The 15,762-nt window shown below is 37.1% G+C and overlaps 1 protein-coding gene across 1 annotated transcript in view; it reads left to right on the top strand.

Moving 5' to 3' along the window:
- Positions 1-280: 280 nt before the first annotated feature.
- Positions 281-15,762, top strand: part of GLRB (glycine receptor beta) — a 100,761-nt gene continuing 85,279 nt past the window's right edge. The window contains exons 1-2 of the mRNA XM_032332694.1: positions 281-568; positions 2,257-2,406. Of these exons, the coding sequence (XP_032188585.1) occupies positions 2,285-2,406 (122 nt within the window). The 5' untranslated portion in view covers positions 281-568; positions 2,257-2,284. The remainder of the gene's footprint in view (positions 569-2,256; positions 2,407-15,762) is intronic.

The following is a 15,762-nucleotide window of genomic DNA, read 5'->3' as shown; positions in this document are numbered from 1 at the left end:
ATTTCAGAAACTACGCGTTGTCCGCCCTGGTCCAAGAAGGTCATCTGTTATTCTCCTGTTTCTGTTCCTAGTGATCCAAAGTTGACCCTAAATGAATTCCAGCCCCTTGAAAAGTCTCCCCCCAACCTCTGTATCAAAACGGTCCTCATGCCCCATTCCCCGCGCCCGTCTTTTCTAGTCCCTTGCAGGGGGACTACATTTCACAGAAACCCCTCCAGTGCCCGGAGGGGAAGGTGCTGTGACGTCCTTCCAGGCGCGCTCGGAACACCTTTTCCCTCGCCCGGCCCGCCGTCCCGCCGTCCCGCCGTCCCGCCAGCCCTCCTGGCTCCCGGCAGCGCGGCCCGCGGACCCGCAGCGGCCCGGAGCGCGGCTGCGGACGCCCGGCGGCGGGGCGCCACGGCGCAGGCTCCGCGGCCCGAGCAGGCGCGTCAGCCGAGCTCGGCGGTGGCGCGGGCGGCGGGGACGCAGCTGCCCCCGCTCTGCGCCCGCCGCACCCCCAGAAGCCACCGCCGTCTGGGCCCCGAGCCGCCGCGTCCTCGCCTGGCGGCTGCGGGCGGGGGCGCCTCGGGTAGGTGTCGGGGGCTCTTGGCTGGGGTGGGGGAGGAGGGCAGGAGAGGACCCGCAGAGGGAGGCGGCGGTGGTCTGGGGACGGGAAAAAACGCTCTGCGGAAGGACCGGGTCAAGCCTGGGGTGGTGGAGGCGCGGGGAGCACTGCGGCGTGCAGGGGGAGGAGGCGAGTGCTGCCCGGCGTGGGTAAAGGGGCGCGGGGCGCCGGGCAGCCGAGTCAGGGATGCAGCGATCCGGTGGCGTGCGCGGATACGCTCCGGATGGAAGGATGCTGAGAGCTGGGGGAAACTGGGAGAACGCAGGATTTGCGGGGAGGGCTCCTTGCGTTGTTTTGGGAAGCTCCTTCAGTCATTGCAGCTGTCCCCTTTGAAAGGTTGGAGGTGAAGACAGGGAGCATAGGGTTGGATTTCTCTGGCCCCTTCAAACCGTTGGGACGGCCCTCCTGTTTTCCTGGGGAAGAATGTGGAGGTGGGAGAAGTACCTGCTGCTGTGGGCAGAGGTGTGTGGAAGCCGATGCCACCGTGGGATGGGGGAAGGGAACGTCCAGTGGGAAGTTGCCAGAGGAGAACCTTCTGTTGTTGCTCTGGGTATGATAAGCCCTCTCTGTTGTCCTCGGAGAGGGGGCCTGGGAAGAAGCCCTCTGGCTTGCCATAGGGTGCTGTAAAGGATACATGGAAGAAAATAAGAATTCCTGGGAGAAAGGGAGGTGCAAAATATGACACAGGAGAAGCAAGATTATAAGGGTGAGAGGAATTAAGTGAATGGTGAGGAGTCTGATAGATCTCTTAGTCTGCAGAAAACAATGATGGAGAAACAATTTATGGTTTGGAAATGAAGGACTTCAATAAATATTCCAGTCTTACTAGACGCTTAAAGTTCTTCTTCGTCTTCTCCTTCTTCTTCTTCTTCTTTTTTTTTTTTTCCTTGATGCATCGGACCGGCAAGAATATAATTATAATTTGAGCATAGAAAGTGTTATTAAAATAGGTCTAAGAAGATTATTTTAAAGAGTCTGACCATACTTGATAGTTTTTTTTCCATATTATGTTACCTAGAATGTAGAGTCAAAAATCATCTTCGATCAATCTTAATATCATGAAAGTGGGAAAGCCAACAAAATACCTTAAGTCAATATGCACCCTTTTTGGGTAAAAGGTAACTTGCAAATTTAATGTGTATAAATAAAAACACCGAATTTAAATCTGAAATTTTGAGGCTAATATTTTTCTTTTATCTCTGTCAATTCTTTAATCTTTGTGATTAGAATAGTTTTATTATTTTTGAAAAAATATACATGCAAAGTTCAAAAATATAGAAATTGAAAAAGGAAATAAAAAATCCAAATGTACAAGAAGAAGGAAACCATTTTAACACTGTGTTAAACATCCTTGCAGGTAGTTTTCTAAGCATATATTGAATATTGTGCAATTCAATGTCAATTTATGATCTCTAACATAAAATCAGAAATTTTGCATACTTATCTTTTATACCTCCTTGGGGTTGTATTTTCTAAGAACGGTTATTCCATTTAACATTTACTCACAAATATATAATGAAGGCCAACCACATAGGTTTGAGCAATGAGAATTTCATGTACAAATGTACTTGTCCTTTGGGTAGTAATGGTCATACTCTCTACAGTCGTATTGTTATCACGTTATGTAAACCTTTTCTTGTTCTTTCTTGTAGATTGATCTCCTGAAACTTAACTTTCAAGATGAAGTTTTTATTGGCGATTGCCTTTTTTATTTTAATTTCCTTATGGGTTGAAGAAGCTTATTCTAAAGAGAAGTCTTCAAAGAAAGGGAAGGGGAAAAAGAAGCAGTATCTATGCCCATCGTACGTCCTTCATGTCTTATATTATTATATGGAGAAATATTAGTGCATTTTTTATCAAAGTAAGGTGGTTTGTTAAAGCATATCAGCAGAACTTTTCATATCAGAATATGTACCCATTGGTTTCACAGGAGAGGTTTAGAATGTGATAACTAATACCTAGTGCTTAAGATAAAGTTTTATAAAGTTTTGTTCATGCTCTAGGATTATACAATTTATGTACATATTTTATAAAATTAGGAAAAAAATTACTATTTCTTTCTTACTCTAAATATGGAGCTATAATTGGATACTGAAATTCCATGTTTTGATCAACAGCAGTTCAAAAAGATGGTTTTAAAAATTCCTAAAAATGAATATCAGTTGGGCGCCTGGGTGGCTCAGTGGGTTAAGCCACTGCCTTCGGCTCAGGTCATGATCTCAGGGTCCTGGGATCGAGTCCCGCATCGGGCTCTCTGCTCAGCAGGAAGCCTGCTTCCATCTCTCTCTCTCTCTCCGTCTGCCTCTCCATCTACTTGTGATCTCTCTCTATCAAATAAATAAATAAAAAAATGAATATCAGTTTAAAAATTAGCTATAGTATGATTTTTAAGGTATATTTCATTTATGTTGATGCATGGAAGAAGAAAATTCACATGGTAGATCAGTTTTCTATTTCAATATTTTTCTGCAAAGGGCTTAGATTGGAAAATTATTTTTTTCAAAATTGGATATTTTTCAAAAAAGGATATTTTTCCTTTTCAAAAAAGGAATATTTTTTCAAATATTTCAAATATTTTTCAGAAAAGGATATTTTTCAAAAAATATGTCACGAAATTTGAAGTTACTTGTAAAAACAAAATCTAAATCTGAAACACCAACTCCTTTTGTGGTTTGGACTTTTTTTTTAATAGGAATGGTTAATATTACTGGTGAATAACAGCATATTTTTTATAATACCTAATGGTTAGAGCAATTGAAGAGTTTGTAAGTAAATAACTTTCATAAATATAAGGGATCTTTAGGTAATAAGATCACATATGCTGTGATCTGGAATAAAAATTAATTTGCTGTTATAGGTCATTTTTTAATTAAGATGTTTTAAATGTCATATTGATCATGGGTGACATCTCAGAATCAACATTATTCAAAGATAGACCATGATAGCTTTGTAGATATTCCGTATGAGATAGGAACATTTTGGGAAGTTTATTTTGTTAAGAAAGGATATTAAAATTGGTATTTTGGGATGGATATCTGTCTGACCATGTGAGACTGGAAGTCTGGAGTCAGTATCATGTACATATAGGTTAGCATTAAATAAAGTTCCTGATTTAGAAGTATCTCTTGGTTTTCAAGTTTATTAGTCCTACTTATTTCAGTGCTGCAGAGTCTGATGTCAGGGCCAGATTTCTGTGTGTATTACGGGATGGCCCTGAGTTACATTCACGTGTCCCTCCTTAGCTGTCTGCCCAGTTGGATATGAAGTATCTGGTGGGGTAGGTTTAGGAATAATCACCATCTGCAATTATTACTGTTCTTCAGTGTTCAGAGTTTTGGTGTCACAATCAGGAGATAAGCCTGTTAGCAAAATGGACATTGTCAGGCCTTACTCCTCCCAGGGAAAGGACACATTCTCATGTTTTAGCTCTTTTTGTATTTTTTACTTGATGAATGTTGGCATATTGATACAAACTGTTGCATACATGTTACAGTCATGGTGACTCTATGTGTGGGTTAGGCCAGCTTCAATCAGTCAGGTTTCTCTATATGTGGAAGCTGATAGAACTCTCTTCCACTACCTCTTGCCTGTCCCTCACCCTCTGCCCCCAATCAAATGTCATGAATCAAAGAGTTCAGAAGCTGGCAACAGCAAGTCTTTGAACTACTATGTATCTTTTTTTTTTTAAATATTTTAAATATTTTAAGATTTTATTTATTCATTTAACAGAGAGAGAGAGAGATCACAAGTAGGCAGAGAAGCAGACAGAGAGAAAGGGGGAAGCAGGATCCCTGCTGAGCAGAGAGCATGATGAGCTCGATGAGAATGAGAGCTTGGTCCCAGGACCCTGAGATCATGACCTGAGCCGAAGGCAGATGCTTAACCCACTGAGCCACCCAGGTGCCCCCCATTTTTTTGAAGATTTACTTATTTTGGGGGTACAGAGAGAGCAAATCTTCAGGCAGACTACCCATTGATTGTGGGGCCCAACATGGGGCTCAGTCTCATGACCCATGAGATTACAACCTGAACAGAAACCAAGAGTCCAGTGCTTAACCAATGGAGGCACCCAGATACCCGTCACTACCATATATCTTACAATAGTCCTTTAGAAGACATTTTGTCCCTTTTCAGAATTATGCTATTAAATTGTCTTATATATAAACTGGCTATATGTTTACAATGTCTATAGTTATTTAAGACAGATTTTTAAAGTTAAATCTAGTAGGTTAAGAATGAAACAATAAGGTTCTCTTGCTGAACATTTAAATTGACAAATAGAAGGCCCAACATAGACTTGGTAAGCCCATATCATGGTATTTTAAATACATTGTGTAATTAATTGAAATTTTATTTTTGAAATTTTCTACCATGAAATTTAAAATTTTATTTTATTTATTTTATCTTATTATGAGACTAGATAAAACTTTATTAACAGTTGCCATGGTGATGCTGCCAAAAATCTGACTTATTTAAAAAAAAGGCGTGCCTTGGAGAATAAGATTTATGTATTTTTTTTGTTTGAGCATTTTATAAGAATTTTGATTTATTGACACTAAATTATAAACTTCAGAAGACAATAGTGTTTTCTCTGGCTGTTTTTGGATCCATTATACATAATTCCTTGGAATATCCAGATTAAGAATCTCAGCTATTATAATGTGCTGTGAAAGAATATGCAGATCCTTTGTATCTTGGAGAATGATCCAGTTAGCCCATCTTGTATGAGTTGATAAAGTATAAAAACATTGTGACTAAGAGGAATATTTGAGATTATGAAAGTTAGGTACAGACCACCATAATGTTTTTCAATATGGTAAGATCTCCCTCCGTGGTATTTTTATTTATTTACATTTTTTTTCTTTTTGAATAGAATTGAGAAAGCAATGAGGTTGTATACACACATGCAGTTAATGTGTGAGTATTGCAAACATGAACAAAGATTTCCCATTTTACTATTGTAACAATATTCTGTCCCCCAACCAAGACTTAAAAAGGGTTTAAAATGAAGAAATAGAAAATTCAGGGTTCTTAAAATTCTAGGGCTTAATTTTGATGTTGAGCTTGAATTATATCATAAACTTTTACTGGCTCTTTTACTATATATATTTTTAACTTACTTTGTTTTGAGATGCTATAACATAAATTTATGCTATTGTTTTTGATGTTTATAAGTGAAGCAGTAGTACCACACTGACAAGGTTTCTGATAAATTTCCTTTCAAAAACTTCAGAAATTTAAAACACATTGAGATATAAGAAATAAACTATAAACGAGGAAAAAAAATTGATTAAGTCCTTGGATACAGTAAGCTTTTTATTTACAGCTTGAATTTAATGTTAACCTTCATTTATTGGTCTCTCCTCTTTCTATAGAGTCAGCCTGAGTGATTCCATCCAAATCTATGGCTGTAACTACCATGTATTCACTGTTAGCTCCTAAGGCTCTATGTCCATCTCAGACTTCTTTGAAGAATGCCATATCCATACATCCAATATTTTCTACCTGGCTATCCTATTTTGACCTCAAACTCAACTTCAAATGATAACACTTGAGTTCAGAAATCCTCCCCATCACTCCTGATACAGGAGTAATGCATTCCTTATCTAGGAAATGCATTATCTAGGAAATGATACCACTACCTCTTTTACCAACCTAAATGCTGGGCATCTCCTTAGACCTTCTCTTTCTACTGAAGCATCTCAAATTCAGTAGTGTCCAAGACTTCTCAATTCCATCTTTCTCACCTCCAGAATATGTCCTTCATTTTCACTTCCCTGTGGGCACTGCGTTAATTACTTCTCTCCACCCATTTTCATGAACTCTTTATTAGTCTCCCTTCTTCTTGTCTTCCTCCATCAATTCATATTGGACACTGACCCTAGAGGATGTGTTCTAAATCTTTAATCTAGGCAAGTAATTCTAATGCTTAGAACCCTTCAAGCACCTCCATAGCTTTCTGTGGCTTCATAGAAAAAGCTCTTGATGAACTGGCCTCTGGCTCATTTCTTGGCTGCACATTTCTTGGCTCCACACACACAGCTCTTGCTGAACTGGCCTCTGACTCCTGCATCTGTGTCTTTTTATCCTCCCACCCAACACATATGAGTCAGGTCTCATATACACTTGATCTTTCATACTTCTTGGAAGTATGCTTTCCTTTACCTGAAATGCCAATGCTTTCTTTTTATCTTTAGTTAATTCCTGCCCCAGTGGTCTTGTCTAAATCTGTGGCTATAAATATCATCTTTCACTGTTGACTCTTCTTAGAAAACAATATTCAGCTGAGTAAACTGGAAGATCTAATTGGCTTTATGAAGAAATTCAAGAATTGGGCAGTATTCCATCTAGCAAGTAGAGAGATGCTCTGAAGAGTTATACAAAATGGAAGGTTTTTATGGGAAGGACAATGTGGTAAGAAGTTATTAGCAAAAGAAAGGATTGCTTCAGGCAAGCTACCTTCCCTTAAGGGGAAGGGCAAGGGGTTTTATTGGGTAGATTACCTCATCTTTTGGGGGATGGAGAGGGCACATGTGACAGATTCCTCATTGATGCTGGTCAGGAAATTCCTGACTAACCAGTTAACACTACATTTTTAGGGTAGGTTGAAATGTAGTCGGGTAAGGTATTAGGTCCATATTTGGTGACTTGACTGAAGTGACACCATTTTGAGCCAGTGGTTTTCTTTTTAAGGCACCTAAATCTGTATGCCTGGCCCAGACCTCTCTCTGAAGAGCACCACACCCATATAACCAGATTTTAATCTGACTGACCCACAGTGACCTCAAACTCAAACCTTGCTATCTCCTTTGGGAAATCTTTCCTAATCTGATAATTTGATTTAGATAATTACACTCTATACTTCCATATATCCCTAATTGCCTATCATGTTTATAATACTATGGCAATCATCAATTAGAATTTTTGCTTTCCCCACCTGATTGTAAGCTTCTTGGGAGTAGCATCTACTACTCAATCACCAGAGATGATATCAATTTAGTGCGTGACACAAATTATACATACAATAAAAATTTGTTTAAAGAGTGAATAAAAATCCAAAGATTTTTGGCTCTTATAAATCTTATATTTAGATTTTGTTAAGGAACTTGAATATAACTTATATAGTCCCTATGGACTATATTTAGAAGTATGGTCTCAGTATAGGGATAACTAGATAAGTTAACAACTGGGTAATTAGTTAAACTTTTCCAACCTGGATGATGTTTCCTGATGAAATTTTGGCCTTATCGTGTTTAACATTTTATCAATGACTAAAATAAGACTGTATGGAGGAGATACTTATCCAAACTGAGAATCATGTGACTTAGGGACATATAATGAATATCTGAGACAGAATTAGTATCCACTATGATCTTGAAGGGTCAAAGTAATAGACTGAAACTAAAAAAGGTAGATGGAAGTATAAATTGCACTTTTGCCCAGAAATCATCTGTGCAAGTATAGGATGGGGGAAACACAGTATGGTAGAGATCATTTGAGGGAAAAAAATAGATAATACAGTAATGATTTATATACATATATATGTATTACATGTAAACAATATATATGATACAAATGAGTATATATACTTACTTAAATTAATATTTTTATTTTACCAATTTTATGTTTACTGTATTACTTAATTTAAAGCAAGACTTACAGAGATTTCTGCATTGTGCTAGTCGTATTTTCAGGGGAGAGAAATAAGAACAATTGAGATGATTAAAATCATTATCATATTAGGGAGACTGAAAGAAACTGAGATACTTAAAGTTGTTTTCAAATTGTTGAAAAACTGTGATGTAGATGAGAAAGTAGACTTGGCAGTTGGCACCAATAATGAAAACCAGGACTAATGAGCTGAAGCTATGGGTAGGATATTTTTAGCTCTCAGGAAGAACTTTCTGATAAGAGTTCTGCCTAAATATAATTGACTGGGAAGGGAAGTAGTAGAGTTCTATATGACTGGTGTCACTTGGCATTGAGGGGTAATTATTTGGCAGACATTTTATAGAAAGTTTGAACATTGGTTGGGTGGTTAGACCAGATGGTGATACTTAAGGTCATTTCAATTTGTCAGATTTTTAAGATTCTTTGATTCTAATATATTATATTTGATTATGGCCTTACTATTGTCCAATAGAATGAGATAGAATAATTTGAAAATTTTATCTCAATACATGTTTAGACAGATCTGCCTTTATTTTTGGTGCATTGCCTTGGGATGCTCTACCATATAAAATAAATATTATCTTGGTCCTGTATTAATAATAAGGTTTTAAAAACCTTCAGTAGTAGAATTTAATCTTGGAATTTCATGAATAATCATATTTTTAAAGTATCTCTTTCAAACCCAGAAAATACTTCTCTTTTCTGATCTAAACCAATAGGCAGAAATATGTCTTACATAGTGATTGGGGGATGACAGACATAAGTGATCCAATTAATGCTTACCATAATTTATAAGAAGGTGTAGGTTTGCAAACCTATATGTGTATTATATATGAAACCAGAACATGTTAAAATATACTTTCAGTGTTGCCTGAGTGGCTCAGTCAGTTAAGCATCTACTTTCCGCTCAGGTCATTATTCTGGGGTCCTGGGATGAAGCCACACATCAGGCTCCCTGCTCAATGGGGAGTCTGCTTCTCCTTCTGCTGCTCTCTCTCTCTGTCAAATAAATAAATAAAACCTTTCAAAAAATAAAATACACTTGCAGAATTTTTGTTTGAATAAACAAAAATAAAACAAGACAGAATTATCTCAGTAAAAACATTACTTGTCCTTTCTATTTGTGCTCCCAGCAGATATAATAACACTTCTAAATACTGAATTTAGGGGCACCTGGGCCTCTCAATTGGTGACCCATTCACTCTTGATTTTGGCTCAGGTCGTGATCTCAAGGTTGTGAGATCCAGCGCCATATTGGGCTCTGTGCTCTGCTGGAAGTCTGCTTGAGATTCTTCCTCTCCCTCTACCCTCCCCACACTCACATGTGCTCTCTCCCATGCTCTTCTCTCAAGTAAATAAATAAATCTTTAAAATTCATACATACATACATACCGAGTTTGACGAGGCTGTAACCTCTTAGCACGTGCTGCCATAGTTTACTATCATTGAGCTTAGGGAACCTCCACTATTTGTTGAGGACTGTTTGAATTTCAAGTGTCTGATAGCTTATAGTAAGTGCACTAATATGTTTACAAGTTAAATTTAAAATCTCTTTTCTCCTACTTGGCCCAAACTTTTATCTTAGGTATGGAGAAGCTTAATAATAAGCCCTAAATTAGTACTAGGTGAGGGCTGCTATTACTTACATTAGTGTGTGGTCATGTTAGTGTGAATTTATCCTGTCTTCTTCATGATATTTCCTCCAGACCATTGGTACTCTACCTTTAAAATCACGACAAGGAAATTTTTACTGTGATTCTGTGTGCACTAATGGAAAAATTGTGATTTCTTTATATTAGTTTGTTCATATACTAAAAAAAAAAAAAAATGTGAGTTAAAGTGTTACTCTCTGTTATGAGAAAGTTTTTTGTTTCCTTTAGAGATATACTGTACCACTTGATAATAACATTTGTACACATCAGTTTTATGTGGTAGAAGGGTAGGAATACTGAATAATCAAAAAGCTACTACGTGTTGTGTAAGTATACTATTAGCCATTTTCTTCCTATTCTAATTTACTTACCTACTATTGATTTATAGAATAGGTTGATTTTAGTTTAGTTCTAGTTTCTTCCTAGTGGAAATGTTGATGATAACTGCATTGGCCAAAAGATGAAAGGCAATTGCAAAAGGGTATGGGTAATCTTGGTAATGAATACGATTGAAAATTGCCTACATTATTCTTACTATAACATATTTAGGTTGAATAGTTCACTGATGTTTAGTTATACATTTTCTTGCTACCTGTTGAACAGTCCCAGCTGAGTGGCATGCTTTTCTTTTGCCATCAGCTGAATTAATGATCTTCCCTTTCCAAATAATTTCCCAGGTTTTAAAACTGGCATCCTCATTATTCTAGCTACTCAGGCATGAAATTTAAATGGAACCTGTCTTTCTATCTCTTAGAATTATTTCCTATATCTGTCAGGTTCATTGCATCTCCACTTACCATCATTTTGAACAGTTTTCATCAATATTTTTCTAATTATTTACCCTATTTTTTCTGTTAATTATCATTCATTTTGCATATGGTTTCCATTTTCATCTTGTTAATATTATATTCAAGACCCACAGTGTCTTCTTATTGCCTGATGGGTCCCAGTGCAGACTCTTTACTTTGACTTTCAAGGGCCTCTGTAATTTGCATCCCAAACTTTATGTGAAACTACCCTATTTTATTTTATTTTTCCTTTGGTAGATTTTTTTCTCATCTTTTTTTTTTTTAAATTTAAGTTTTTTCAGTGTTCCAAAATTCATTATGTACCACACCCAGTGCTCCATGCAATACGTGCCCTCCTTAATACCCATCGTCAGGCTCACCCAACCCCCTACCCCTGTCCACTCCAAAACCCTCAGCGTGTTTCTCAGAGTCCACAGTCTCTCATGGTTTCTCTCCCCGTCCAATTTCTCCCAACTCACTTATTTTAGAAAGGCTTATCTGTTTTCACTCCTAAACTTCTTTTGCCATTGCTTATGCTTAGACTTGTTTATGTGTAGAATGACAACTTCCTGCATAGTCCTTCAGGACTCATCTCAAGTAGTACCTTGTCTTATGAAAGTTTTAAAATAATTAGAAGTTTCAGTTGAGAATAAGGTTAATATAAAAAAAATTAATAGCATGTGATGGCTATTTAATACTTTTGTCTTGGACACTGATAGAAATACTATGTTTAGAAAGGAAAAAAAAAAAGTTAATATGGTGGGTATAAATTCTGGTTGCTATCATGTGTGGTGGTTAGAATTACATCAGAGTTTGTCCAGGGAATCATGATCAGGGTTTGAAGGAACATGACAATTTGTTGTTTGATCAATTGCACTGTGGGTTGTTTTTCTTGAAGAATAGAAGAATAATTACTTGCTGCTTGCGGAATTACCACATGAGGTAAACTCGACTTCTTTTGTATGATGTCAAGTTATAGAACCAAGACCAAAGAGAAACATTGAGGAAGACAAGTTCAATTTTAAAGGATATGATAGAACTGTCCAAAAAAAATGAATTTCTTTGGGTGGTTCTTTGTTGCTACAGTGATTAAACATAGTTTGGGTAGGGATATTACCCAAGTCAAGCATCACTGGAAAGTTATAGAATGTGAAAGTTCTTTTTTGTCCTCAAAATTTCATGAGTTTATGATGAGAACTTATGTTCACTCCCTCTTCTTTTTATTTAAAAAAATTTTTTTTTTAAATTATTTATTTATTTACTTGACAGACAGAGATCACAAGTAGAGAGGCAGGCAGGGAGAGAGAGGAGGAAGTAGGCTCTCTGCAGAGCAGAGAGCCTGACTCGGGGCTGGATCCCGGGACCCTGGGATCACGACCTGAGCCGAAGGCAGAGGCTTTAACCCACTGAGCCACCCAGGTGCCCCTTCACTTCCTCTTCTTGATCTTTTTGAATCTCTTTTGTCCATGCTGTTTTTTTTTTTTTAAAAGATTTTATTTATTGATTTGACAGAGAGAGACACGGCGAGAAAGGGAACACAAGCAGGGGGATTGGGAGGAGAAGCAGGCTTCTAGCCAAGCAGATATCCCGGTATGGGGCTTGATCCCACGACCCTGGGATCATGACCTGAGCTGAAGGCAGACACTTAATGACTGAGCCACCCAGGCTACCCATACTGTATGTTTTGACATTTGATTTTATTTAATACAAATACTCTTTATATGATATCTTTTATTATCTAGTTGAACTATATTTTGTATGTATTAACTCTAATACATGTATATATGCACATCTTATTTAATATATATATGTGTGTATATATACATACACATCCATCTCATCTCAAATATTTACAATTTATTTAGATTGTTAACACAATGTATTAACTCTAACCATATATAACAAGTGTGTTCATACACACTTATTATGTAGCATACATAAATGAGACTCTTATGCAAAGAATCTTGAAGTGGGCAAAATATAAAAGTGTGTGCATATGTATATATATTCACGCATGTATGTTTAACCTATATGTGAAAGTGTGTGTGTGTGTGTGTGTGTGTGTGTGTGTACACAGACACATACACAGTTTTATATTCTGCTTACTTCAAAATTCTTTCCTTAAGAGCCTCACTTATGCTTGCTAAATCAAGCAGAATAAAATGGGTCACTGACGCTACAGAAAAAACCAAGTCTTTTGATTGGTCAGTAGCTCGCTGGAACTGTGATTAAAGGTAGCACTTCTAAACCTGTATTGTTTAAAGTTCCCTTTGTATGTCTGCTAACTCATGATGACATGGTAGTATAGGCGAAAGAACACTGCTGTATCTCAATTAGAGCTGTTGTTGAGTGGCTTTATGACTTTCAGTAATTCACTAATTTTAGGGGGCATCTCATTTGTATAAGGAGGTTTGATCCCAGTGGTCTCCTAATTTCACTCATTCATTCATTTATGACAGCTGTATCTTGTAAGACTTTACCAAGTTTTATTCATGATTCTTTTGGTACCTTTGTTAACTATTTGGTACCTTTGTTAACTATTTTTGTTTTTGTCACTGTTTTGCTTTCAGATTCAAAACCAGTCAAGCCAAACCAGCAGAAAAATACACAAAACTCTGTTTCTTGACCAAGTTAATTACAAAGAGATCTAAATTTTGAACTTGGTTTATCAAAATGTAAGCATTTAACTGAATCCCAAAGTAGAATAATGTATGCGGAAGGTGAACTGTTTGCTTTCTTAGCTTACCAATTTTTCACAAATTAAGGAGTTTAACTTATAAAAATGTACTTTTTTTCCCTTTGGAGATGAATAATACAATAATACAGTAAAGTCTTTTCAGAATATATTTGCAGAACTCTTCTCTATTCTCTTTGTGCTACTACCTAAAAGAGGCACATCGCTTCTGTGTTCCAGAAAGCAGAGAACCTTTTTAAATGAGTTCCTTAACCATAGATATTTCATGGAAATTTACACTTAGAATTCATGAAGCAAATTATTCAAATTTATGTACATACAAATAGCTCCTCTGAGAGATGATGTAAATACAAAATAATATTTCTAGAGCTCTGATTGGAATAACAGCAAAACACTGATTAAATCACTAATAGAATATGTTGGGTAACTTGAAACATCTGACCTTTATTAGTCCTCTTGTGAGAGAACAATAGTATGAATTTGTGATATTCAGGGAAGGTTACTATTCTGATTTCTGAGAATAACCTAATAAAAAGGCCAACTTATTAATGACTGGATGTGTAGTGAGTATTCTTCTCCACCGATAGTTTTCTTTCTGTTATACCATGGGGGTGGCTAACAAAACGATCCAGGGGTCTAACTGTAGCACTCTTTAATATCATCCAGAAGTTTCGTACTCATTTGATTATAATATTTTTGGCTTAATTCTACAGATGTAGATGTTTTCAGTTATTAAGAATCTGTATTGATTTATTTTGTGTGGTGATCTAGTCTTGGCTGGGTCCTCACTATGTTTCCAATAATCCTTGTACTTGGCCCTTAGTGCTCTATTTTTCTCTCTGTCTCTCTAATAATTGTTTCATCCTTTATCCTGAATCTTAGCATGCACTCTTAGCTTTTGCTTCAAAAAAAAAAAAAAAAAATAGAAGCCATTGGGCAGGAACTCACCCAGTGTCTCCCTGTCTTCACGCTAAAGCTACCTATAACATCATCCTTTCTTTTCTCCTTTGCTTCTGACCTAAGAGGAAGTGACTTCTTTTGTTCAGTCCCTGTCCCATCTTTTCCACCCTTTTCTGACACCTACCTCTATTATCTTACCTTTGCTGTCCCAACTTTTCAATATGCTTTTTTTCTTTGGCTCTTTTTTTTTCCCTCTGAGGGCTTACAAAGTTACAGAAGGGTCTCTCAGTTGAGAAAAAAAGAACGTTTTTATAGTCCTGTTGCATTAACTTTGTTTTGTTTTCCCTGTGTTCACTGCCATATGTCTTAAACTAATCGACTACAATGGTCTATACTTTCTCAGGGATATTCATTACTTATTTTTCCCTTCCCTTCCCTTCTCTTCCCTTTCCTTTCCTTTCCTTGAATTTCTTTAAATTATGAAAGCCATACACTATTGGGGTAGCACATGAAACAATATGTACCACTTAGTATTCTGAATACGTACTCTCCTGTTGACATTAACTGCTGCTTCATTGTACTTTTTGGTAAAGATACTTTATTCCTTTTAACCAAATCTACTGACTTTCCTTTGAGTCCTTCTATTACTTGGTAAAAACTAATGATTGTAATGAGAACTAATGAGTTTCTTGCTCATCAATTTTCCCCTGAGTAATTTCTGCTTTATCTGTAGCTCTTTCCACATCTTTACCTCTAGGAGTAATTACCCACGTGAGTTCCCGATAATTATTTTCAGTATTCTACTGGACCCCAGAGTTAATGTATGGAACCAGCCCTTCCGTCTGCATTTCCCAGCTTTGTATTCAGCCATTTGTGAGAAATAGCTGAAGCAACTTTCTTCCATGAGATGTCTCCCTGATTATCTCATCAGTTACTTTTCCTGTTGATTCTTGTTTAGAAATGACTCTTGCATCTGCTGTTTCTCCCCATCCCCACTAGTATGGTCTTTGCCAGGCTCTCATAATTTCACCTGGAATCTCTTCTTGCAGTTACTTACCTGGAAGCCTGAATTCTGTCCTATCTTCTCCACTTTAGTTCACACTGCATGGTAGTGGCTCTCAAATTGTTGGTCTGGGCACCCCTTTATAATCTGAAACATTATTGAGGACATAAAGAGCTTCAGTTTATGTGCGCTATAGCTACTAATACAGCCTTATTATAAATTGAGACAAATTTTTAAAAAATTTATTAAATCACTTAAAATAAGCCTACTCATTACACGTTAACATAAACAACTTAATTCTTGTGAAAATAACTATATTTTCAAAAATAAAAATAGTAGGGAGAGTAACCATTGTTTAATATTGTTGCATATCTCTTTCAGGCTGGCTTAAGGGAAGACAGCCAGATTCTCATATTGGTCTTGTGATTTATTGCTTTGATAGAAATAGG

This window comes from Mustela erminea, chromosome 2, assembly GCF_009829155.1.
Source record: "Mustela erminea isolate mMusErm1 chromosome 2, mMusErm1.Pri, whole genome shotgun sequence".
NCBI lineage: Eukaryota > Metazoa > Chordata > Mammalia > Carnivora > Mustelidae > Mustela > Mustela erminea.
The sequence above is the reverse complement of the archived record's forward strand: the minus strand, read 5'-3'. Positions and strand labels throughout refer to the sequence as shown.